The following is a 27,390-nucleotide window of genomic DNA, read 5'->3' on the forward strand; positions in this document are numbered from 1 at the left end:
TCACCAAGGAATTAATATACTAGGCTATATGATGCATGGTTCTAAAACAAAGTACAAATCCCCTTGTTAAAATTAATGACAATTGCAATATGAACCCAGTAAATCCTAAAACCCAATTTATTGGTTTGTTCAGTGGAGAAAGATATGCTGGGTTTTGAACACAAGCAATTCTAACATTAATTATTATCTCTCTTTACCTCATGGGGAAGGAAAGCAGACACTATACCATGTGAAGTTTTTTTAATGTGATGCATATATATATATATATATATATATGCACAAATTTCTAAAAGCCTCATGAAAAAATTAACTTTTTTCATTATAATTTTAAAAAAACAGCAATTAAAAGGAAAATGGGCTATTTACCAACCACGAATTTGTTGAGCTCTGCCAGTGTTATGAAATTCTCAACCTCGCTGAAAAGCTGAAGAATTTTCTGAGCTCAGGCAAGAGTCTCCAAGATCTGGAGAATAATTTCGGCAGCCTCAAGCCCAGGAGACTGATGTCTCTCCTTCAAGTCAAATGCTTCTTTTTTTCTAATAAGTTTTAAACACTGACCTTCCCCCTTTTCTGTTCCATTAGCTAGGAGGCTGTCATTCCAAAGAAATGTATAATGTACGTGTGTAGGGGAAATGTGAATGTTCTCTGGAATGGGAGAAAAGAAGTTTTTGATGATCAGATTGTTCAGTATTTTCAAACCATCTAACGGCACTTCCATAGGAACTCCATGAAGAAAAATGAGAGCTGAAAAAGAAATCCTCACCAAAGCAGACACAGTTTGTCCTAGTTTCTCTGATAAGCCATGTTCTCTCCCTTTTTTATTTTCTTGCACATTTTTTAATGGCATATAATAGTTGTCCTTTGCAATATCAATGATCATTCAGGATAAAAATTTAAGTGGGTCTGAGAGAGAACACATTTCTCAGGTGTGGTATCTCAGTGAAAAATTCCTGCCTTCTCTTGGGGAACCACACTGGGAGATGGTATGAGTCTCCTTTTCCATTTTTTCTCCATGCATAGCAGTGCCAGGCCTACCGTATACCTTCAATGAGTGTATACTGAATGAACTCCTTGCTCCTCTTCTTCCTGCTACTTCTTCTAAAGAAAAACTGGGACCATCCTGAGCCTCCTCTAGACTGAAGATGAAAGGGAAAGAATTGCAAGTCTATCTCCAAAGCCTCACATTTGAAACCTAGGTAGCCCAGAATTGCATGTCAGTACCTCCAGGTAAAGAAGATCCCTGAGTAGGAGGAGATACAGTACATCACTGGATAAAATGAGAAGGAAAATGGTTATGTGTCTGTAAGTATGGGGGTACAAATGTCTTGCCTGTCAAATCAACTAAGCTAAAAACCCTTGCTATGTCAAAAGCTAACACACACACACACACACACACACACTCGCATACTCTGCTAGTGAGAAGGCAAGCAATTTTTTAGAAGGAAAATTAGGAAACAAGTATAAAAAAGCATCATGAAAGATTATCATGGCTCTTCGACTTCTAAGAATTTATTCTAAGGGAAAAATAAAGGATATGCCCAAAGATTTAGCCTCAAAGGTGGCAGCCACATCTATATTAGCCCAAAATCAAAACAATCTAGTTGGTCAGTGGTAAGGAGGTAGCCTAGTTAATTATCAAATATCAAAATGATAGAACACCATGCAGCTATGGAAAATGTATACAATGCATATTGACATGGAGCAATGTTCACAATTTTGTGAAACAGAAAAAGCATGCTAAAATCAAAATATGTTTTTATGTTAGATAAATACATATGTGTACATTTAAATATATAAATATGCCTAAGAAAATATGCGTCTTCAGATATTTGTAAAGGGCATCTTTTTTCTTCATCCTTCTCCCTATCTGAATTTTCTGATTCTGGTCTATGATGTAGGTGAATTACTTCTGAAATAAACATATAAAAATGGACATAATAAAAAAAGTCCTTAGTAGCTACATAATTTTTCTAAGAAAAAAAAGTCCCTTTAATTATCTATAGCTGCTAGGTTAAACAGGAAGTCCTTGTGAGTTAATATCGGATGATGATGATAAATAGAAATAGAGAGGAATTATTTATTCTCAAAAAGTCATCTGATTAGCATTTTTCATGTTCTCATATATCTGTTAGATTTTTTTTTTTTAACTAAATAGTTCTTCCAATAAACACTAAAAGTCAAAAAGCCAATACTGAGATTTTTCTCCATCTATGCATCTGATTCTTAGACTGTATTGTCTTTTATTTTAGATCAAAGCATCAAAATTGTCTTCCATCCAAAGCAACCATGTAGACCCAGCATTTACATCTGAAGTCAACCTATTTATAATCACAGATTTTTTTTAAATCCCTGATTTTGTTTTTATCCCTATCATGCAGAGTGTTAGTGATAGTATGACTTGGAGAGCAACAGCTCTTTGTTTTGGAAGCAGTCTTCTTTATGGATACAGGAAATTAAAAATGTGAACAAACACCACCAGCTAGTCAAACAGGAAAACAGCATTGTGAATGCTGGGACTTTGAAGGTACAATTAGGGAATTAGTTTTTCCCTTAACAGAAGTATGTTCACTAAGTAATATGCTTTCTTTTAACTAGAGTTACTCCCTTCCATTAACTGGAGAAGTAAGTCCAAATAAAAATCACTATTCATCAATTGCCTGCTGGAGGCACACTCAAGCCTTGTGTTAGGACCAAGGCAATAAAGCTCATCAACTATCATTTTAATCATTGTTACCTCAGAGCTCTCAGAAGGAATAATTTGGGGTAGGGGAGAAAGTGGAAACTCCTAGTTATTGCTGATATGAAGGCAGATATTTCTGAGGATTTTAAATTTACTGAATCATTCATTTTTTCAGTGGATTTTTATTTTTTCCTCGTTCAGTGACTACTTGCTAGGCATGCAGGATACAGTGGTGAATATAATGACATGGTCCCTATCTATATATACAGCTTACATTCTAAGGGAGGGAACATTAATACATGAGAAATCATAATTACAAATTGTGATGAGCACTTTAGAGGAAGGGAACGGGCTCTGAGAAGGAATAATGGAGAGATGACAGTTACTTGGGTGAGTCAGGAAACTCTTCCTTAAGGAAGTGATACTCAAGCTTTGACACTAAGACAGAGTCACACTCCTCCTAATATGTTTCTCTCTATTTCATTAGCATCACCCTTTCCTGGTCCTCCTACTGTCTCCCTGGCCATTCCAACTCAGCTTTCTCTCTCACTGCTGGTTCCTCCTCTTCTAAACTCAGACTCTGAAGTTTTTCAGGCCTAAGATCTCCATCCTCTTCTCACTACAAGGTTCCTCCCAAGGCAAGCCATTCCACTCTATGACCTCAAGCATCATCTGCACTCAACAATCCCCTAATATATTTTTCCAGCCCAGAGCCCTTTTCCTAGCTTTGGATCCATATGTCAACTGCCTACGTGACACCTTCACTTGCATAGCGCACAGGAGTCTCAAATTTAACATAGCCCATGCTAAATCAACATATTTCCCTGTGGAATCTTCTCTTCCTTCAGCAATCTCCATCTCCCTACATAGGATCATTCACTCAGTTGCTGTATCACTACTCAGGGAGTCAACCATGATGCCTGCTTCCTCCTCACGTCCCATATATAACTGGGAATTCAGCCCGGTCTAGTTGATAGCTAAAATATACCTTGAATTTTATCACACTTTTTCCATACCCTACCATTATCTTGTTTGGATACTGCAAGTCTTTTCTCATCTTGTACCCAGTTTTGCCCCCTTTCAATTCATTGTCTTAAATGAAAATCTTTTCTGATTACTCCTTGCTTTTAAAATTCTTCCATTGTTCTGAACATCGAATCTAAAATCATTAAAATTGGTTTCTAAGACCCTGCATGATCCATCCACTGCCTAATCTTTTAGTCTCATCTCATGCTGGTCTTAGCATTACTCTCTGTGCTTCAGAACAATGAACCTCTTTCAGTTCCTAAAATTTAAAAAAGGACCCTCCTTTCTTAAAGACTTTGCACATGCTCCTCCTTCCATCTGGAACTTCTCAGGTGTCCCTGCTTTGTAGTCTGAGTAACACACTGTTCTCTGTCTCAGATAAGAGTGCATTTGGCTTCAAGTAACAGATTACCCAGTAGAAGTAGTTTTAGCAATAAAGACACTTACCATACGTATCACAAAAATTCTGGAAGTGGGCACTTCCATACTGAGTGCAATATTTCAAAACTGTTATCCAAGACTATGCTCTGCCATTCTGTTCATGTTCACTTTTTAATTTAGGGTCATTGCCTTATGGCTACAAAGTGGCTGTCAGAGCTCCCTATATCATAGTCTGACACAACAATGTTTCTGCATTCATGGTAGAAAAGGGGGCAGAAAGCTCTCCTCTTGGGTATAGCACCTCTACCAGAAACTAAAACCTTTATTTCACATTTCTCCCTCATCATAGTGGCCATATCTGTGTCATATGGTGACTCTTAGCTGCAAGGGGGGGCTCGTTAGATGAGCATCAGGAGAGAGAAGGAAGGAGGTCGGGACAGCTGGTGAATATATAATCAACAGTGTCCAACACGGTCTTCGAAGCACTTACCAAAATAGTAATCAAACAATTCAATATGCACACTTTGTTCACTGTCTCCTCTGTGAGATTATAAGCTCTTTGACTATGGGGAACGTGTCTGTTTCTAAGCCCAGCATCAGTACTGCGCCCAGCCTATGTAGGAGTCAGTTGGCAGTGGTAGAATGAATGAAAGTACGAAAGAAAACAACAGAGGCAGAAAATAGGTACAAAAGGGACAGAAAACTGCCGACACAGAACTTAAGCCGATGGTCATATCTCATACCTCATGGTTCAATTCTGCATTCCAGGTAATTTGAAAATAGTCTTTCATCAAAAAAAGGCAACTTTTGAAAGTGCTCCATTCTTTGCACCATGAATGCAATTTTCCTAATCTGTTAATTCCTGCCATGTGAGTAGACATGGGTGCTATAGTTTGCATTGAGATCCAGGAATGAATTCTTCAAAAAAATTATTTTAACCACTGTTATATAGCGTTAGATGATCCAGAAAATTTTAAATTGCCTCAAGGACATGAATGTAAATCAATTCTTAGCAAAATCACTCCAAATATCATTCAACAAGAAAAATTTATAAAAGCTAGAAAGTTATTTAAAAGAATAGTCATAAAATTTGGGGTCTAAATTTTCCACTCCTGAGAGCATCACACTAACAGATAAGGATGTCATTCAGATTATCCGATTAGGGAGAAAGTAGATGTAAAATGCCTGGCACATAAAGGATGCTTGGCATGTTTTTGTTCTTATATCTAGACCACAGGAAAACCTGGGTTTACTCCTAACTCTTTCATGTCCTATATATGTAACTGTGGACAAGCTGAATATGTTCTTTGGTTCATAAATGATATAGTAATCTTTAACCACCTTTCAGTTATAACATGAAGTCACTCTACTATTGAAAACTTAAATGAATAAAAGTTAAATGGCATTGAATGCAGTCCATAGTAGCCAACCTAATAAAACATGAAGGAATAGATTCATAGTCCCAAGAGTCTCTCTATCTACAGATGCAGAATCTGTTCATAGTTTCTGACAGACATCCTGTTTGGTCATCTCAAAACACAAAGGGCACCAACATGCAAATATCACAAAATTTTTTTAAAGAAAGTTGTAACCATCCACACATACGAGACTAGATTCCAGGTTTTAAATATGGTTGTCATTTGAAATAAAATTCCTTAAAAAGAGAAAATGACTTTAGCATTGGCAAAGGGAGTCCCCTAAGAAAAAAATGTAAACAGATGGCTGAGAAAGATCACCCACATGCTGCACACAGATCTTGAGGAGGCATTTCTAAGAATGAAGTGGCACTTCCCAGCCTGGGCCACGTCCCACAAGGATCCTTATTTAACCCAGAGAAAGCATAGAGTTTCTACCTCTAACCAAGAGGAACTTCAGCCTGCTTGCCTCACAGCAATCCAGACTAGTTTCCAGCTCTCCTCAGTGCTCCAACAGAAGCAAAGTACCAACCACTTGAGACAGGCAATCCCCTAATAAATCAGGGTTTGATGATCAGCCCTGAACCAACATCTTCCCATATAAAGGGGCTGTTAAGCCCCAGCTAAGCATATTAAGCATTCAATTTAATGTATGACACACATCTGCTCTCCTTTCTCAGGGAGGAGAAGTTTCAAGATAACTTAAACCCCGGACTTAATCAAGGGGAAAAAATATCTTGGCAATGTTTAAAACTGAGTTTAAAAATATAATCCAAATGAGGGCGAGAGAGACCATTTTGCTGTAAGTAATGAGATTATATAATACCTAAATCAAATACACAACATTACCTGAGGAGAAGCACTTGTTTCTTTTATCTGGGTCTATTCAACTTTCCTTTTGATTCCACCAACATTTACCAAAGACCGTCATCTACCTCTGGCCCAAGGTATAAAATACAAGCAAAAAGGGGTCCTCTGCAAATATGGTAATCTACCCCCCTCCATGCCTGATGAAGGCCATAAGAGGAAAACTCACAGATTTGTCTTTTACAAGGAAAGCACAGCACTGAATCCCAGCCATCAGCATCTTGTGTGGATTCCATGCCACAGAATCAGCCCTGTTACGTTAAACAAAGAAAAAAACAGGGTAGGGAGGGGAGACTCAATTAGTTTCTACTGGTGGGAAGAATGCTGGTACATTCAGTATTCACGTCCAAGTTAGTGCTCCAAAGGATTCCTTGTGTGAGCGGTTTAAGGAGTTTGGGATTTTTTTAAACCAAAACAATTTCTTAGTTTTTTGCCTGTTTTCAAAATGTCACTTAATTGGGCAAAGGCCAAAGAGAGCCCCTTGCCTAAATAAAAGGCACTGTGACTGGGGAAACTACATTTACCTGTGGATGCCGTGCAGAAGCTTGCGGTGCTTCCTTGACATCAAGGCTGAGCCACCCCAGGAAGCCTGTAGAGATATTTATATAACCAAAATGATGTTATTTCAATGGTACTTGTTTACCAGCCAGTTGTCATTTGATGCTTTAAGTCGATGTTAACCAATGTGGACTCTAGGAAATTTTGATCACTGGCTCTACTCAGGTGATCAGAACCTCATCACAATAGATGGTCCCCCACTGACGCTTAGGAGTTAAATTCCCACACTATAAAGAAATTGGTATAGTACTCATTGAGTTGCCTGTGGACAAACAGAAGTGTAAAAGACACAGTCCATATTCTCTCAAATCTTAGAATCTAAAATAGACAATAGCCCTTCAGTGTTGACATTCTACCATACACGATGTACAAGTGCTGATCATGAGACATGGGTTCAGGAAAGGAAATCCCATAGTCAATAAGTCTGGAGGAGAGGGAGGAAGAATCAATGTGAGGAATAAGAAAGTCAGTTTGGTGCTTGAAATCGAGCAGACTTGTTGTGAGGGAATATGAGGGGACCAGCATGGGAGATGTTGAAAGCTTTCCACGCTTATTTAAATTGCACAACGTTGCACTGAGAACAGAGTTATCATCATGTCAATTTTTTAATAGAAAAACTAAGGTTTGGAGGTTATAAATTTTCCAAGGTCTCATAGGTAATAAAAATCAGGTCTGAGAGACAAAAGCCCATTCTTTACACTAACATCATATCTTAGGGAAGGTGACCAACTGGCTCGATGGTAGAACTCAGCATGGAGAATTGAGGTAGGAGGGGAGTTGCCTAGCAGAATTTTAAAAGGCAACCCCAATGAACATGTACCCCAACGTTCATTGCAGCGCTATTTACAATAGCCAAGACATGGAAGAAACCTAAATATCCATCGACAGATTAATGGATAAAGAAGATGTGGTTCATATATATTGGGTTGGCCAAAACATTCGAACTTTTTGGCCAACACAATACAATGGAATATTAGCCATAAAAAAGAATGAAATAACGCCATTTGCAGCAACAGGGATGGACCTAGAGATGATCATACTAAGTGAAGTAAGTCAGACAGAGAAAGACAAATATCATATGATACCACTTAATATGTGGAATCCAAAAAAAAATGATACAAATGAACTTACATAACAAAACAGAAATAGACTCACAGACATAGAAGACAAACTTATTGTTACCAAAGGAGAAAGGAGGGGAAGGATAAATTAGGATGTTGAGATTAGTAGATACACACTACTATATATAAAACAGGTAAGCGACAAGGACCTATTGTATAGCACAGGAAACTCTACTCAATATTTTGTAATAACTTATAATGGAAAAGAATCTGAAAAGAATATATATATAATATGTATGTATAACTGAATCACTTTGCTGTACACCTGAAACTAACACAACACTGTAAATCAACTACATTGCAATTTAAAAAAAGATCTTTCTAAAAACTTTAGGCCCCAAACTTTGACCTTGAGCATTCTAATATGACTATAGTGAGTATAATAATTTAATTCAAGAAATATTTATTACATATCTAAATAGACTGACACTGATATAAGTGCTAGAAACACAACAGTAAATAAAACACTGAAATAATAACTCCAAAAAAAAAGGTAAGGAAGAGCCCAATATCATGCAGAAAGAAATGGCAAGATTGTGTGCACCATGGATGTGAAGGAGGAAGTAAGTGAGAGGTCTCCACGATCCTCAGAGTATTAAAAAGCTGAGCCCAATGGTGACAATAAAGAGTGGCCTTAAGAACAGCTCTCCACTTCAGGGCTGGGCCCAGGGGCAAGTGAGCGAGTCACCCAGGGTGCACCCTTAAGCTCACTCGCAGAGTTGGGCTCTTGCATGGCCTTGGGAGTGAATGCCTCCTTAAATTTTCAAATACCAAACTGACTTTCTTATTTCTTACATTGATTCTTCCTCCCTCCCCTCCAGACTTACTGACAATGGGATTTCCTTTCCTCTCCTTATTCTCAGCTCTCCTCTCCTTTGCTCATAATACTTACCTGTCCAATGAAACCTAGGAACCTCACTTGCCTCACCTTAGTTCCAGCCCTGTTTCCTGGGACTAGACTCTCCAGTGACCCCATAGGGTTCCCAAAGGTTTGTGGGCCGAAGGTGGTGTGCAGGCGAGTTCCAAAGATGCCCAGATAAAGGACTGATGATCAGGATTGTCAGTCAAGTGCCCTTGCTGCTGCCCTCTCTGTCCCACCGGAGTTCATGATGGACCATGTGTGACCAAAGCTGAGCTATGGAGGCAGCTGCCCTCAGCCTCTGGGAAAACGTGATCTGAACCTGCCAACTGAGGCTCCCTAGACCTGGGGTTTGAGAATTTGACCCTCAGGAACATGAAGATGACTTACATATTAGGTTCTTTTATTTCTCTTACATCCCTAAACTCTAAGTTGCCTGCTTTTCTCAATCTTTTTAACCCCCAACCGCATTGAGAACCTACCAGTGGCAACTAGGGGAAGGATTAATCAGTAAAGCTCAGCCACGCCCATTCACTCTCACCCTTTCCACCTGCCCACTCACACACCTGCCCTCCCTGGTGCCTTCTGCACTGGCCTCTGCCTCTTCTTCCTCCTCAAAAAGCAGACAATATTCTGCCAATCTTAGTGAGCTGGACTGAAGTTTTAAAATCACATGAACTCTTTCAAGGCATTAGTTCACTGGTTTACAGGGTGGTAGGCAGCGTTAGAAGCAGCTCGTTCATAAATGTATTCCTCAAAAGAGCTGAAAGGTGAAAAACGATGCACCTGATGCCAGTGCCCTACTTGTACTGGCTTCACTCCACAACCCCCTCACTCCAGAGCTCGCAACAACATCGAACCAACAGATGTCATTATTGAGCTATGAGCCAGACACCATGAGTACCATTTTACTACGTTTTTCTCTTCAAGTAATTAGTTAATAATTTAATTGTACAGCCAATCTTGAAAGGGAAGTGGAAGCAGGGTGGAATGTAGAGATGGCAGCCCCTAAAGCCCATGATTTTAAATACAGCGTTTGTCACCTCCCCCGGGACTTGGGATGGAGTGTGGGTAAGACACCGTAGGAAGTGTTGCTGGGAGGGTGAGGTTTTGCAGTGGCCGCAGCCTCTGCTTCAGAGAAGAGCTGGACCAGCCCTGAAATCCTGGTCTCAGGCAGAGGCTGGGATAACATTGACTCTCGCAGATACAGAATAGTCCTGGAGGCAAAATATTCTAACACAACTGAAGTTTTTCTTATTCTGTTGTTTAAAAATACATTGTAATTAACCAAATTGCAGGCACTATCAGATGTAAGAGTACCATTTTTTTGTGGATTGCTAAGAAAAAGAAAAATGACATCAACATACCAATTAGGTATATTAAAAATGTAAACAAAGTATGTGTATCTTAGAAATAATAAGATATGGTATATATGCCAGGCAACCTGGTTTTATGGAAAACGCAGAAGACCAAGCAATTCTAATTACATTTTTAAAAAGAAAGCAAGTAAATGCCAGTTTTTAATATTTTAAAGGATCTTTAAAATACCCTTTAGAAAATTTCAGGACTTCCCTGGTGTCGCAGTGGTTAAGAATCCGCCTGCCAATGTAGGGGAGAAGGGTTCGAGCCCTGGTCCAGGAAGATCCCACATGCCGCAGAGCAACTAAGCCCGTGCTCCACAACTACTGAGCCTGCACTCTAGAGCCCCCGTGCCACAACTACTAAGGCTGCGTGCCACAACTACTGAAGCCCATGCGCCTAGAGCCCGTGCTCTGTGACAAGAGAAGCCACCGCAACGAGAAGCCCATGCACCACAAGGAAGAGTAGCCCCTGCCCACCGCAACTAGAGAAAGCCGGTGTGCAGCAATGAAGACCCAATGCAGCCAAAAAAAAAAAAAAAAATTCAAACAGGCCAAAGTAATCACTGTAATTTTACTAACTTTTTATCTGTAAAATTAATAAACTACCCTTGGTATATGAAGTTTCTTCAAGAGAAGTTATATGCTCCTGCATAAAATTTTATCAACAGAATGATGTCTGCAATATTAGAGGATGAGTGAGTACTGTCTCAATGTTAGAGCTAATTTCTTTAATAAGTCATATAAACAGTTGTCAGATTTAATCTAATACTACAGACATTCAACTTGAAGCTTATTATATGCAAACAGAACCATTTGCGTGGCTTAAATATTCCCTTATAAAAGTGTTTTCTTCAAAAATTCAACCTTTGATTTTTAGAAAATCTAGAGCGGTTTTCATTCACATCTTATAAATCACAATTCTTTCTAAGCCCCATAAATCTCTTAATATCATTCCCAATTTGGAAACTGCTGTAGTTACTCCGTTTTACATAAACCACATAATCCATATTTGATGTTTCTTTTATGAGAGTAGAATTTTTAAGTATAACTGCTCATATATTTGATTTTGCCCCTATTTCCACAGTCACAAAAGTACTCACTTCATATTATCTTTCAGGACATACTGTATTATTATGCTTCTAAGTCTATAAAAATCAATAAGATATAAGTTGAAATGTGAACAGATACAGATACTATAATCCCATTTAAAGAAGTCACAAATAATCTACCTGATGTATTGCCATTGGCTTACTAATCAAGCCTATCACTCTAGTGAGCTTTATATTACTACTTCTGCTTTTACCAAATATTAGCATACTTTTACTGAAAGCTTTGAGTTGCTGAAAAATTCTTTCGATATTATATCATAGAAACTTTACCTTGAAAGCATAAAATCATCCAAACTATAAAATTATGTGCAGGCATATCCCCCAAATAAATGCTCAGTTACCTAATGTTCAGTGAGTCAAAAATATTGTCCTTTGTTTTTCTGATAAGGAGGACAGGAACCACTCACTTACTGGAGGAAAGTTCCTCTCAACTGCAGGTTCAACAGTTCTTTCTACTGGCTTGAATCAAACTAATTAACTGCTGTTTTCACAGACACACAAAGAAAACCAAAACGCTCAACAAGCATTCATAACCGGCTGAATTCAACTTTTTAACCCTAAATAAGTAGAATTTTAAGAGTTACTGTTAATTTAGGACAACAATTATTATGAACAACCCCAGGACCTACAAAACTAATTAGAAAAAAAAAAAAAGGCCAACCCTTTAAGTTAGAAAATTAGCCCTTTAAGTTAGAAAATTGTGAAGAATATAAGTTATCCCAATCCCTCTCCAATAGTTATCTATGATAGATCCAGATAAAACCTGTTTTAATTATGGCATGCAATGAAGTCATGCAGCCTTTTGCATTTTCCAGCTGATTGGAAGCACAGAATGTTAGAGCTAGAAGATCCTTTATTGACCACGTCAGTCATTTCCCTCTTTACAAATGAAACCAAAACCCAAACAGCTGGGGTCACAATGAAGAGGAGGCAGATTCGAATCCAAAACCAGCCTCTTGACTGCACAGTAGGAAATGTGTCCCCCACACCGTGTTGCCTCAGTGACAGTAGATCCAAGGGACCAAAGAAATGATTCAGGACAGAAGAGGAAATCTGGAAAACTAAGACAAAATGCGCATCAATGTGGGATCTTCTTCTTTATTACCTAACAGGAAACAACACATTTATTTCCCCTAATTAGAAATATACATTTAAATACAACTAGCTGGGGACCTCACATTTAGTTACTGAGAATACGAAAAACTTCCCACCAAAGCTGCAAAAAGGCTAGAAAGTTTAACAGATATGCACACCCAGATGAACTTACATCCACGTGGAGCCAGAGGCCATGCCTCTCGCAGATGTCCGCTATCTCATCCAGAGGATCGAAGGCCCCCAATACCGTGGTACCAGATGTGGCACAGACAAGGAATGGAGCTGCACCCTGTGAGAAGGACCCACACGTGAGAATTATAAGAATCATCATCGTCACCATTAAATCTGTGCTACAGTAGGTTGGTAAACACAAGGGTTATACACCCAGACATTTATCTGGTTTCTTTGGAGATAAACATTCATTGAGTGAGTGTTGTTTACACTTCTCCATCACATGGCCTCTAGTCACTATAAATAGGTTAAAGAAACAGAAAATGCCATGACAATAGTATCCTTTGTCCCAACTCCACATGCATCCTTATTCTCTTTACTCTCATTTTCTTTATTAGTCTTTTCTGTTCTCTAGCTTTTCCAGATAGAAGTGAATAAACTCAACCTCCCCAGCAAACTGGCATCCTGTGTGACTCCTAACTCCTTCCCAGGGAGACTCATCGGGGCCTCCCTAGCACCTCCAAAATAAGAAGGAACAGGACTGGAAGACAAACAGCCAGCTCCAGGGGCAGGCCATGCAGGCCTGTCTGCTTGTCACCTGGTGAAGTAAGTGCAGCTACAAGGCAAGGGATGTAATCAGGTACAAATTTGGTGTCAGAGGGGATACGGTAACCTCATTGGGATACACTCCCCCAAACGGGTGCTGCCACAGAGAAAGTCATTAGAATGTGCTGGAAAAGAGAACCTGCGTCTTTCTGCCATAATTTTCCCTCCTCATCCAGTCCATGGCTGCATCTTGCAGAGAGAGCAGGTACCCATGAGAAATGGGAGGAAAGGGAGAATGTGGGAACAAGTGCAGAGATGAATGGTAATTCCAGCCGAGCGAACCAGGCACCCTGGTCTCATGAGGGATTTTATGGCAGCCATGTAGAAGAGAGTACACGAGGTTGTTTCCAGATAGATCCATCCTCCCAACGTGTTGGCAGAGGTGTGTTGCTCTCTTTGGAAGCGCCATGAGGGGAAAATTTGCAGACAAAGGTGGGGGTCAGGAGAGCAAGTAGAATCCTGATTCTAGAGCACAAGAAGTCAGTGACAAGAATACTTACTTGCAGAGAAAGAGTCAAAGTCATTTTAGGATGGAGTCATTTTTCCCTCAGTTTTATCGTGAAATACACTTGTTCTTGTAACATATTTTTATGTCCCATTTAATGTCAGGGGTGTTCGGCTTGAACCAGATTCATTCCAATTTAGCTGACTTTTGACAGAAAGAAGTTTTTTCTCGATGGAAAGCGGGGCAGAGCAAGGACGCTTGGTCCACATCTCTAGGCTGAGCTGCATAGGAATCAAAGTGATGGTACACAATGGATCCATCTGCCATGTGGGGAGACGGCTGTGACACATGGAATACAGTCCACCAAGCCTCCTAGAGCAGGGCCAGTAGGTAACAGAGCCCCTGGGACCATAGGCTTTGGGACTTCTTCCCTGTAATCAACTACCAACAGATTATGTCTTTATCATGCCCATGACCTAAATGAAATGTGACCAGATTTACATCAATCAGTAAAAGCAATAGAAAAAGTAATTTACTAAAACCACTGAAGGTGTCTTTAATGGTTGGGCTTTCCTTATAAAGTCTATGACATCCTGACAATTGTGAGGAAAATATCTATGCTAGCTATTACAGACCATTAATGAGTTTTCCTCACCTTTTTAATCTAGCTATAAATATAAGTCCCAGAAATTCAACTTTCATAATCTGGATTTAACCTTCCAGGTTTTTTTTTCCCTTTCTCATATCTCACACTATTAATGAGAAAAGTCAGTGGAAACAGTATTGATTGTGTGTTGCCAATGAGTTGTATTCTCTAAGAAAGTTTGTCATTTCAAATACTCATACACAAAAATACTTCCAATTATTCAGTGTTTATACTAGTTTTATCTTTTTATAAGCACTTTAGAACTTCTGATGCTTCTGTGGTTTTTACCATCTTTGTAATGGCATCAAGGTAAAGGTCACTGCTCAACAGATTTTTAATGGATCGTGGTTGGCCAGGGAATTGAATCCCAGCAGCAAAAAAAAAAGTTGATAACTATTTCCTACATCTGTAACAATATGAGTTAAAAGCTTGAAACAAACAAACAACAACAAAAAGTAGGTCTGAAGCTACTGAGAAAAAGAAACTAGTCATCAGGTATTAAAATCTCAGAATGGATGCAAGATTTGTCCTTAGTGAATCCAAGCTCAAGTTTTAACTGACTTGAGAGAAAACTGAGGAGGCATGCCAACTCTAACCCTGTTGCCCTACTTTCAAATGTGCCTAAAGCAATTTTTACTTTTTAAAAACTTCCCTTTCAAGTTCTCAACTTCAGGATATGTCACTTTCATGGACTTTCATTGTCAAAACAAACAGAAATTTGAACAATGAAAATAATAATGACTGCCGTGGAGTAAAATCCATCCAATATGTTAGAAGATGAGTTCTTCATGATACTTTAAAAAGAAAAAAAGGTTTGGCTATCCTTCAGGATGCTTGGCAACTCACTCACTATTCTGAAAATTGGTAAATAAGGGAAAAGAATAAAATATTGATTCTGTCTTGCTTGTCCAAACTGTTTCCTTAGGGAAACCAAATATGGATGAAGAAACAAAAATGTTTAGGGTAGTAGGCCTGCCACTAAATGAAGAAGGAATGAGAGAATGAATTAGAACATCACTAATGAAATAACGGATCTAGACAATGATGACAAATGGCAGCAAAATCCATGAGGTGAGAGGCTGATGCAGAGTTCTGTGATAGATGGACCGATAACAAAAGGAGGCCCAAGACGTCTCCTGATTGAAGGGCAAAATGCCACCCATGAAGTCTTCCTGGTAAAAATTCCAACCTAAATCTCCCCAAGTCTCAGTATCTAACAGCCAAATTACAGGAAATATAGAAAACAGATGGGGAGGTACAGGGGAGGGGAGCGCTTAGAGTCTCAAATTCTTGATGGAATCAACAAAATCCATAATGTGAAAACTACAGGACAAAGGACTTGGTTTCTCCAACAGATCATTTGCAGGGGAAAAAAGGAGGGGAGACTGTAGGTTAGAAAAGATTTATGTGATAAATCAACCAAATGCCACACATGGACTTTGTATGACTCCTTATTCAGACCACCAGCTATTTTTTTAAAAAGGCAATGGGAGAAAATTTAATCAGAGTGAATACTGGATAATATTAAGAACTTATTCTTTCTTATAATTGCATTATGGGTTTTTTTTTAAAGAGAGAGTACATATCTTTTACAGATATACTGAACTATTTATAGATCAAATGACATAATGTGTAGGATACACTTCAAACTGATCTAGAGGTACTGGGAGGGGATGCGAGCATAAGCTAATGATTGTGAAAGTTGCATGACTGGTATATGGAATCTCATTATGTTAGTTTTACATATATTTACAATTTTCCATAATGAAAAGTTTAAAATAGAAAGAAAAAGAAAGAAAGAAAGAAAGAAGGAAAGAAAGAAAGAAAGGAGGGAGGGAGGGAGGAAGGAAAGAGAAAGAGAGGACGGGAAGGAAGGAAGGAGGAAGGGAGGAAGGAAGGAAGGAAAAAAGGAATCATATGAACCATACAAAAAGCAGAGTCAATATTCCCCACCAACAAGCATTAATAACATAAAGTTCTTTTTGATAGGAACTTCTGTAGAAAAAGATAAAACTAGGTTTTAAAAAATAGATAAAACTAGAAGGTGATATCTGTAGTTCACAGCAGAATAAACAGGTTGCAATATAGAATTTTACCCAAGAGATAAAGAAATCTGATAACCTGTACCACCAGACAACTATCAAATCCACTTGTCAATGGAATGTTTTTAAAAATGTAGTGCTAAGGACACACACCAGAAGCCAATACATCTGCAATAAAGGGAGAACTTTTAAGTACAGAATTTCACACCAAATATAGTGATCTAGCATGCTCCAAATAAGTTGAATTTCATGAAAAATTTAAAAAAATATGAAGAGTGAAAGAAAAGAAATATAATATTAAATCTTAAAAAATAAAAATAAAAGAACCCATCTTTCCTAAAGTGTGAAGCCCTCTGAGGAGAGATAAACTTATATCCCAGCTCAAAAGCTGGGCTTTTAATTTTTCAGCAGTCACACCCGACGTTGTTGCCGTCTATTGGAAAGTGGTGGGAGAACAGTCTGAAGCTCCACTGGCATGGGGGCTGCGGGAAGATGGGAGGGAAGCAGTGAAGTGGCTGCACCTAATCCAGTAGGTTTTTGGTCCAAGAAGCAAGATGGCTGGCACCAAGACAATGCCACACCCAAAAAGCAGATACCAGGCTTAGCTGGAGTACAGCAGGTGACCAGGGCCATGCCTTGCCTTCCCCAGCAATGGATATGCCAGCTTTAATACATCCTGGCAGCTAAGGAAGAGAGGATAGTCTGCCAGAGCTGAAATACTAGATCCACACCCAACAGGGGGTGATGGTTATGGATGGGCTTTGGGTGAAAGCAACCCAGGAGGACAGTTTGATCAAGAAATCAGAAATCATCCTGAATGCAGCCCAGAGACAACTGGTTTAGCCTGTAGCATCTTCAGAGTCAAGAGCTGCGTAGGAGTGTGGATGCTGGGACCCTGCTAGAGAGGCTGGGCTCATCTTTTGAGGCTAATTCTAGGCAAGAATCCGGAATCCAGTGATGTCAGTGTTTTAATAAGCTCCAGCCACCTGGGAATGAGAACATCTGAGAAACTCCTCAGAATGTGTAGAGCAAGCACCTGGAAATAGCACATCTGTAAATGAGCTTCCTCCTTTAATTCTAAGGGGCCCTCTTCTCTCTCCCACACATACAGACCTGGGCCTGGCTGCTGGCCCTGCATGCTCCCCCTAATGCCCAGACACACACACGTTTTCTCTCCCTCCCTCTCCTTCCCCCTCTCACCTCTTTCTTGGCTTGCCACACTTGCCTCTCCAGCTCCTCAGGTATCATCTTACCTCTAAGAGACACAGGTTTGAGACACTGTTATGTTCAGCAGTGAACAGACCTTGGTACTGCTTTTTAAATAGTATCAGTTTCCCCCTCCACCCACCAGGCTTCCGGATCCTGTCCCCATTACCTTCCATCTGTTTCCACAAAGCAAGCATTCTCAGTGCCAATCCCAAGAAAGGAGGCCGCCTTCTTCATAGAGTAATGACACTACATTCAAAAAGGCAAGGGAGAGAGAGAGACACAAATACATAGCATGAAAAAAGTACTGTTTATTATCTAAATGGGTGTACATCATACGGCTAAGCCCAACCTTTGGAATAGTATTGCCATAAAAAAAAAGAAAGTCATTTAACTGAGCTCTTTAGTATAGTGGTTGAAAACACTGATTTTGGTTGGGGTCAGAGAAACCAGGATGTAATTCCAAGTTTTCCCAGTTACAGCTATAGACCCTTGAGCAAAGAACACATACTCTCCAAGCCTCCATTTGCTAATCTATAAACCGGGCCATGTGGATGCCTCCTCCATCTGCTTGTCATGGAGTTAAATGGGTTAATGTATGTAAAGAGCTAGCACAGAGCCTGGCATATGGAAAAAACTTGGTCGCTGGAGGCTGTTGTTTTACGTAACATTGAGAAAAGTTTCTCTTGATGCTACTAATAAAACTCAGTATTAATGGAAACAGAATCTAGTCCACTGCTGACTCAAAAACCCTCTAAGGAGTGAGCAAGACTGTCTCAAAAACTGTAGTCACAGACCACAGAAGAATCTATTTTCAAGAGCAAACAGTGGGTTATAAATGCTGATCAGACACTTGACCAATCTTGTTTAATATTGAATATAAGACTGAAATTAGACACACGGGAATGTGGCTAAATCATAACAACAAAAGTAATAATAATTTATAGACACATTACCGATGCAGCCCTGGCATGAATGAGGCTAAGAGCTGGCTTTGGAATTAGGTCTTGTCTATCTCTTATTGGCAAATAGTGGTATATACTTTGGATTGTTGGGCCTTTTTGCCCTACGTAAATCCTATAAAATAATTAGCATTCAAACATTGGAGATGTCGCTCTTTACACATTATTGTGGACAGGTGGTCAATTAATTCTTTTTCATGCCAGAAAAAATGAAGGTGCTAAAGGACATTATTGTACCAAAAAACCTTAGTAATGTAATTTGTAGGTATGAATACATTAAAAGAGTAGTCAAGCCTTCACACTTAACTTGATATATTTCCCTCAAACGTGGTAATTTTTTCCCTCTTTTGTCAAGACAGTTTTATGGGGAGCTCTTTTTTAACTCTATAAAAATAAATGCAGAAGTAACACCATCAGGAAAAATGAAACCATCCTAAATAATTAATTTCCAAATATCAAATAGGACACATTCAAAATGCCCGTAGGATGCATTCATTTCGGGTTGTTACAAGAACATGTGCAGAGTGAAGAGTAATAAAGTACATGAAAATATAGTTAATTCCCCACTTGCTACATCAGCCCACCATAGCTAAGGTGACACAGCTAAGGTGAATTATTTCTTACCAGAGATTGGGGCTCTGGCACCAAACAGCTATTGATTTCATAATGATAAATAGTAGCCTACCCCCACTGACATCTGCCAATAAGGAAAATCACATTGCTTTGCCCTGAGGAATAGCAAAATACCCCCAACCAATGGATCTGCTGAATAAAAAACCTGTCATCAGAATAAGAATAGCTTCGGTGGAGCTATTTTTGGGTATCTCAGGGCAAAGTAGAGTCCAATGTCAATCTCAGATGGATAGAGATAGATTTTTACAAGTCTGAAAAACTGAAGTCTAAACATCTGAAAGCATCAGAGGAGGAAAAGAGCCCTGGAAGGGGAAAAAAAGAGAGAGCAATGCCTCAGACATACTGAGTAGTTTCAAGAGAAGGAAAAACCTAGAAGGCCGGAGTTCAGAAGTAACAGCTGCATTTAGAAACAAGAGGTGCCTACTCCCTTCACTGGCAGAAGAGAAGTTAGTCCTTCTAAGACCCAGTCTCCCCCTGAGTTTCACTCGTCCACAGAAGACACACAGATCTCAGTGGGTATTCATTTCTATAAAAGTAAGACGGCCAGTGCCCACAGGAAAGACAGAATTGCACTGAAGTATTCCTTCCTGGTTCCAGCAAGGATTTCATCTGTGACCTTGGGTTTCTCAGTGAACCGCTGCTTTCCCCTCCTGTGGATTGTGTTCTGGACACTTGGAGTCCTAAGATGCTGACTAGTTTGAAGTTCAAATTAGCTTCAGGTGGTGGGGAGAGCAGGGTTATGAATGTTATGCCTTAGGAAATAAAGAAAAGGAATGTACAGGGACTTTTCCAAGAGCACGCAGCTGGTTCAATTCCTAAAGAGGCAGAGCCGGAATCCAGATGGACTACCTTACACTCTGCACAACATCCTGAAAAGCACCTGCTGGCCTGTGAATGCCTGCAATGCCATCCAAACTCAGGGCAGCCTCACCTAGAGAGCAGGGCCACGATGGAGGGAGTCAGGCACCTCAGGTGCAAAATTTAAGGAGGTGTGACCTTGAGACCTGGACTCTAAATGTCTCACTTGCCTCATCCCAGCCGCGATCCTGCTAGTAAGGAACTAGGACAACTGATCGCTGGCCTGGGAGTGAAAAGGGTTTCTTTTCTCCCTCACTTTTTAGCGGCAGACAATAATCACTACTTCATGCTAATTCCCAAAATGATTTGAATGACAACCCTAAGATTTCTATAAATGTAAGGAATTCATATCTAACTGCTAATCAGGCCACAAATCTGTTCCTTTTATTACTTTTCTCCAAAAGTCCCCTTCTCTTTGGTTCCCGCTTGGCCTGGAGAGGCTACCTTAGATATGCTGACAGTCTAGGGGTCTCTGCTGTGATCTTCCTGGTCTCCACCAACAGCTGAATTACCATGGACACCTGAAGTGTATGCAAAAACCCCTTTAGTGGTGAGTGCACACATTCTGCATTTGATGGTGCAAGGCAGAGACGGAGTAACTTACCCTGGTTCATCTGGGGCTGCATAAAAACTGGAAAAGTAAGGCCACCTGATAAAACAATCTGGGAAAATAACCTGGGGGCCATGGGCCAATGCCTGAAAAAAAACAAGGGGGCTACACAAAAAGATTAGCGTAGGGCTTAGGATCTTTTAGGAAACACAGCTTTCTTTAATTCTTTTTTTTTTAACTAAGTAATGAATTGATTTGTTGTAAATAGTGGTACAGAGGTCCCTAAAATATGAATTAAAGTAATGCCAATGCTATGACTTGGGTCTCTTTGGCAGAGCAGGGAAAAGAAGGAGCTACAAAGAAGAGTATGGTGGATGGGGTAAAATTTATATATTCAAGGCTACAGTGTGTTCAAGTTATGGAATTTTTCTGTGGAGTTCACTTTGTTATGCACTGAATGTTTGAGTCCCCTCAAAATTCATGTGTGTTTAATCCCTGGCCCCCAATGTGATGGTCTCCAGGGCGAGACTCTGATGGGATGAGTGCCCTTGTAAGAAGAGGAAGGCAGGCCTCACTCTGACCACGAGCCTGGACAGAGGCAAGGCCATGTGAGCACAGAGGCTCACTCGCCAGGAAGCAGGTTCTCTCCAGACACCAGACCTACCAGCACCTTGATCGTGGACATCCCAGCCTCCAGAACTGTGAGAAATTGACGTCTGTTGTTTAGGCCACCCACTCTATATTTTGCTAGAGCAGTCTGAGCAAACTAAGACACACATCTAGCTTGGTTTTCTGGCTCCATCCTCTGCTGGTCTGTTAGCCAAGGCATATATTTTACCTCTTTTTGCACCTATATCTCCACCGGAGATTTTAAAAAATCCTTAGTTCTGGGTTCACAACTTTTCAATTTCTTTTCATTCCCAACTTGCCAGCTACACCTGTTACTGATCTTTCCCAGGCATAATCTTTATTTTAGGCTTCCATAGAAATTCTTCCCTCTTTCTGGAGCAATTATCCCAGAAAAGAACTCTGGTACATTTTAAACCAAATGAAGAACGAAAAAGGCAAAAGTAAAAGCACTGCACTGATAGCAGGGCCCCTGTTTAATCAGCTTTCCAAGGCGTGGAAATAGCAATTCTAATGCAGAAGGGGCTCTGCATTTCTGATACACTAGGGTTCCTCCAACTGAAATACCAAGGATTGGAACCCGAGGGTTGGAACCAAAGTTTCCCAGGGCAGGGAAATTCTACTCCATAATCATTCCAAATAACCAAGCATTTTCCCCAGGTGTCCACACTCCCAAGCATTCTTCTCTTGCTACAGAATGAACATCTCATGAGGAAGGGCCTGGCGAGCTGAGGTCAGAATCTCAGACTAGATGACTCCTCCCAGCTGCCCCCAACTCAATGCCCACTTTGCCCTTAGCGCTGAACTAACCAGAACTCAGGCAGGGTAGGGGGAACACGCGGGGGTGGTCAGGTTCCTGCACCATTTATACTTTTGCCATAATAAAGTAACTTGCTCTTGAAAGAAAGTAACAGATACAGGAAAGTCCAGCTGGAATTAACAGAGAATTTTCAGATTTTGCCCACCTCACGTGTTTGACAGGAGACCTAGGATTATTGCAGAAGGTACAGGAGGGGACATGGGGAAGAAGCAGTGGTGGGATGGACCCCCAGAGGCCCCCACTGGAATCACAAAGAGAAAAACAAAAAATGCATCCCTTCTAAGTAAGACTGCACATGAGCTGTGCTCCGCATTATTATTGCTGGGTCATTCTCCTCCTCCTATTACTACTAATAGCTAACGTTTTTGTCTATCTAGCATGTGCCAGACGCTACTTTACATGCTCTAACTCATTCAATCTTTGCAATAACCCACTAATCAATCAGTGCCTACTAAGCTCATGTCGCCGCTGGGCTGCTTTAATGGCCCCAGACTGTTCACTGCTCCCTGCATCCAATCCCTTTGCCTGGTGGCTTTGCAGAGTCTCCTTAAGAGGTGAAGTCTATTTTCCCACTTCTTGGATCTAGGTTCCTATAAAGAACTTATTTTACCAAGAAAATGAGGGAGAAATGACAATGTGCCAGTTCTGAGCCCAGGACTCAAGAGGCCCAGTGTGTGTCCATGTTGTTTTTTACCTGCACCACTGTCATGACAACACACCTGGACTAGCCTGCTGGAGGATGAGAGACACGTGGAGCATCACTGGGGTCATCCCAGCCCAGCCACTCCCAGATCAGCCACTCCCAGATCAGCCACTCGCCAGCCAAGCCTAGCCAAGAATAGCAGCACTGCCCAGCTATCTCCAAACTCGAGGGTGATAATATCTGGCTATAGTTCTATGCCACTGGGTTTTGGAGTAATTTGTTAGATATTAGAGCTAACTGATACATTCATTTTTATAAATTAGGAAACTGAGGCAAAGAGGAGTTAGTCAACTTACCCAAGGTCACTCAGATAGTAAGTAGTGGAGACAGGAATTGAATCTAGGCAGCCTAGCTGAAAGCCAATGCGCTCATCCACAATTGGACCTCCTACGTCAGTGGGGAGCACAGTGAGATAGGGGATTGTGGCAACATCCAACTGTGCGTGTGTGTGTGCGCGCGTGTGCACATGATGTTCATTGTTACTGAATATCTCCCTTTCCTCTTGAAGATCCCTTGTGTTAGCCATTCAAAGCAATCAATTTCACAAGGAAATGGGAGTAGAAGACATACCTGATATCAGTAGCAATCATCTAAGTTCTCATAAATAAGACACTCAGAGATTCATAGAAAGAGATGGCACTTTCAAATTAAGTGTTCTCTTTTCTTAAGAAAATGTTACAGACTATAAATTTTAAATAAAGGTGATGTACAAAATTGGGTGGCCAGGGCTTACAATATCAAACCCGTCAGAATTTCTTTTGGAATGAAATACAACATTGTACGTAGGCACATGACTCACACATGGATGGGATAAAAGCACATCGGGAGCACCCAAACAAACAAGCCCTCTCTCTTCATGATGTATTCATTCTCAGAAAATCTATATCTCATATCAAAAATAATTTGTTTTTTACCTCTGCCGATGTGAAAAGGATTAATCTTGGCAAGCCAGACAGCCCCTTTTCTTTAATATCAGGACAGTACTTGTATCTGGCTAAATTCATGGCATACATATTGGACACTGAACCACCTGCAAAAACAAAAACAGAAATATGTATAGCATGACGTCATTGTTCCCCAAGTGCCAGCTACGGTGGGAGGCATGGATGGCTGCGGGTGCACCAGCCTAATGACAAATTACTGTCAAAATCAAGGGAGCACCCCCCCAATCCCATTACTCTTACACACTTCCTCATCTCCAGTTCCAGAAGTTTTGGTCTATTCTCTCATTCCAGAGCGTTTCTAAACTAAGAGTTTCCATCTATGGACTTAGGGCCAGTACCCAAGTCTCCATAGTTAATAATATTCTTTCTGTCTGTCTCTAATCAATAAAAGGACAATACATGCTCCTCCCTGGTTCCAAAGAAGGACTGTAGGAGAAACAAAATATGATTCAGGAAACTTCTCAAGTAAAATTAATTGATAAACTTGAAAAACGTATGATAGCCCTTCCTAACTCCCAGCAGCAGATAAATTCATTTGTGTTGGATATAAATCCAAAATTGTAGACATCTCATTTGTTAGCACATATGTCATTTCTGTAGCATTTATGCAAAATATCATCACTCTGGAGAAAGGCACAAGCTCTATTCTCCCCAAGTGGCATGATTAATATCCAAGTTTTTGTAATGTAGAAGTCTGTGGGGAGTTGTTCCTCAAATAAGGCATGAATAAAATTGTAGATGCTTTAATGGAGGCAATAACTAATTGTACTTACCTGGGTTAAATATTCCATCCCCTTCTTTCCAGCCAATAAATTCAATCATTTTCTTCAGAACTGCTTCTTCCACTAACAGAAACACTGGGGACACCTCATACGTATAACTAGATAGATATAAAAAACACTTCACTTCTATGGCTAGAGTCAAACCATCCCTTTGGAGTCCCAAGAAATGCACATAGAGTTTTATTAAACCAAGTGGCTGTTGAAGTGTGGGTAGAGTCTTTGGAAATGAATCCATCGGAAACAGAGAAATACACAGTCGATGACAGCACTGGTCATGGTTAGATAAATGTCAGCAGCTGGTGGCTTTAGGGATACTAGCTACTTCGCAGTCTTAATTTAGAGGAAACCTTCAATTCCATTGAGAGAGATCAAAGCAGTGCACCTGGATTCTTTGTATTAGCCATGAACAGCAGACGTTTAGCTCTTTGGATGCTGCTTTGGATGCTGGTTAAAGAAAAACCATTGTCATGGTAGCCAGGTTTATTAGGTTACTACCATGAAGTACCCTAGCAGTCAGCTCTAGAACTTGGGATTCCTCCACCACACTCCTGGGTTTGTACAAATGGCAAGAGCGCTGTGGACATCTCTTATGATGTGATGATTTTACTACACATCACTACCCGGATCCCTGTCATGAAGGTTTGAGGCTCTGGGCTGGAATGTTGTCATTAGAGAGCATTGCTAAGTTAGCCCCTTTAGGAATGTCCTGTGGTGGTCCACACCTGATGACTGGTCCAGCTGGAGGTACAACTGGGCCTGGCCTTGGGGGTCCAGCTCCAGACCACACTGAAGGGCCAGGGTAGCTTCCAGAGACGTCTGTGGGGTCAGCCAAGGTGGTCTTAGAGCCTACACAGTGGCTTGACTCCTATCTCTGCCCACTCCTGCTTCCTTCCCCTCCCTCATCCATGTTGACCCCAAGGGTTTCCCTTAATAAACATCCTACTCACTAAGCTCCATCTAGGGCAGCTGCCCAGGAATCCAGCCTGAAACAGTTACCATGTAATTTTATAACGTTTCTTTCTTTCTCCAGATAACTGGAGGGTGACTAATAATCTCCTTCTCGAACAATTAGGTGATTACATTAAATTGAATCTGAATAAATATGTACTCTAAATATGTAAGCTAAGCGGACACATTTAAATTCATAGTCATGGAATTTAATGCAATTATGTTAACATCAGAAGGAAAAAAACTTTGGTAAAGAGGCAAAAAAAAAAAAAAAAGGAAAAAAGAACACCTATTGTGTTATCACCTCCCTACCTGCCAAGCACTCTACAGAAGTTACATCATTTTTCAAACAATTTAGCTTCTATTTTCAACCATGCTAGGAAACCACTTTACACATATCAAAAGTGTGAAAAAAAAGTATATATGTGTATGTGTACCTACAAATAAAAGTGAAATAATCATTCACTTTTTAGTAAGAAAAAAATACTATTAAACTTGTCTTTGCAAACTAGCTCAACCGTAAACCTGGAAATTGGCCTGGAGGTGGAGGAGAGGACAATACAGAATGCGCTCGTGGCTTCGTGAGATTTTGAGTGGACTACTCAGCTTAGCAGCAATTTAATACTTCAAAAGCCTCTAAATATTTCAGTAAAAGAACCCAGATGAGGAGTTAGAAAGATCCCAGGACTTACAAGGAGAGGTTCACAGAATTGTGTAATTTCACTATCTTTTTTACCACTTAACTCTTCTACCCATTGTAACCTGGTATCTAGTATTGTCTTGAATTATTCCACAAAAAATCCTGTAACTGAAGTCACCAATGACATCTGTGTTGTTAATCCAGGGGACATTTTTAGTCTTTGTCTTAGTTAAACACTCCACTCAACAATATATGACTCTGGACACACTCTCCTCCATGGCTCCCAGGCCTTCCCAGTGGATTTTCTCCTTCTTCTCTCTCCACTGTAGGCTTATTCTCCTCCTCCCAGCCATGAAATATCAGATGCCCTCAAGGCCCAGGCCCGAGCCATCTTCTCTCCTCACTCTGTGCTGTCCTGCAGGCAGTGCTTCTCCATCTCCTGGTTTGTTTTTATTTAAAATGTCTCCATCCTGCTCATTAAAATCACTTGTTGGGCTATGAAAATATATCAGTGCCTGGGACACATAGAGAGAAACTTAGATTTAATTGGTCTGGGTTGGGACCCAGGTCTTAATATTAACCAAGTTCCTAGGTTGATTCTAAACAGCAGAAAGAGTTGAGAATCCCTGACTTTAGGAATCTCATCCATGCCCACTACTGAAATTACCATCCTTCGCCAGTGACACCTACATTTATAACTTCCATATAAATATCAGAATTTCAGGCCCGTATATATCTCAACTCACCAAGAGTATACGCTTAAATATTTCAAAGTTACTGCAAATGCAAATGTTCACAATGGAAAACTGAATTACTGCTCTTGCCTTTTTCACCATAGACTTGAAAATTGGCCCCTCTTCCAGTGCTTCTTATCTCAGTGAGTGACATGACCATCAACCCAGCTATTAAAGCCAGAAACCCAGGCATCATCTTATAAACCTCCCTCTTGTTCCCATTTCCAAGATCCAGTATATTATCCAGTCCTTTCTGTTTTATCTTCCAAACACATTTTCCCCCCTCTATTCCTACCACTTCTGTCTAAATCCAAGCAACTATCATCTCTTACCTGACCAAGGTAATACCATCCTAATGGGTCCCCTCCAATCCACTCTCCATATTTCCAGTGATCTTTTTACTAAGCAAATGTCACCGAGTGATGTGGAAACCTTCAATGGCTTTTCATTGTACTTAGAATAACTCATAAATGTGGCCCACTGGGCCCTGCATGTCTGGCTCCAATCTTGTCCTCCATGACACCCCCCATAACTTTCTCAGCTACACCCACCCTGACTTTTCGGTTCATAGCACATGTCATGCTGTCTCTTGTCATAGAGT

At 40.3% G+C, this 27,390-nt stretch overlaps 1 protein-coding gene across 1 annotated transcript in view; it reads right to left on the minus strand.

Moving 5' to 3' along the window:
* The window catches only part of GADL1 (glutamate decarboxylase like 1), a 144,246-nt gene that overhangs the window by 109,146 nt on the left and 7,710 nt on the right, over window positions 1-27,390 (minus strand). Inside the window, exons 4-10 of the mRNA XM_061196452.1 lie at window positions 24,459-24,565; window positions 23,656-23,771; window positions 17,758-17,837; window positions 17,583-17,637; window positions 12,645-12,761; window positions 6,894-6,958; window positions 6,539-6,620 (exon numbers count right to left, since the gene is read on the minus strand). Coding sequence (XP_061052435.1) covers window positions 6,539-6,620; window positions 6,894-6,958; window positions 12,645-12,761; window positions 17,583-17,637; window positions 17,758-17,837; window positions 23,656-23,771; window positions 24,459-24,565 — 622 coding nt within the window. The remainder of the gene's footprint in view (window positions 1-6,538; window positions 6,621-6,893; window positions 6,959-12,644; window positions 12,762-17,582; window positions 17,638-17,757; window positions 17,838-23,655; window positions 23,772-24,458; window positions 24,566-27,390) is intronic.

The sequence above is a fragment of the Eubalaena glacialis genome, chromosome 7 (genome assembly GCF_028564815.1).
Source record: "Eubalaena glacialis isolate mEubGla1 chromosome 7, mEubGla1.1.hap2.+ XY, whole genome shotgun sequence".
NCBI classification, from domain to species: Eukaryota; Metazoa; Chordata; class Mammalia; order Artiodactyla; family Balaenidae; genus Eubalaena; species Eubalaena glacialis.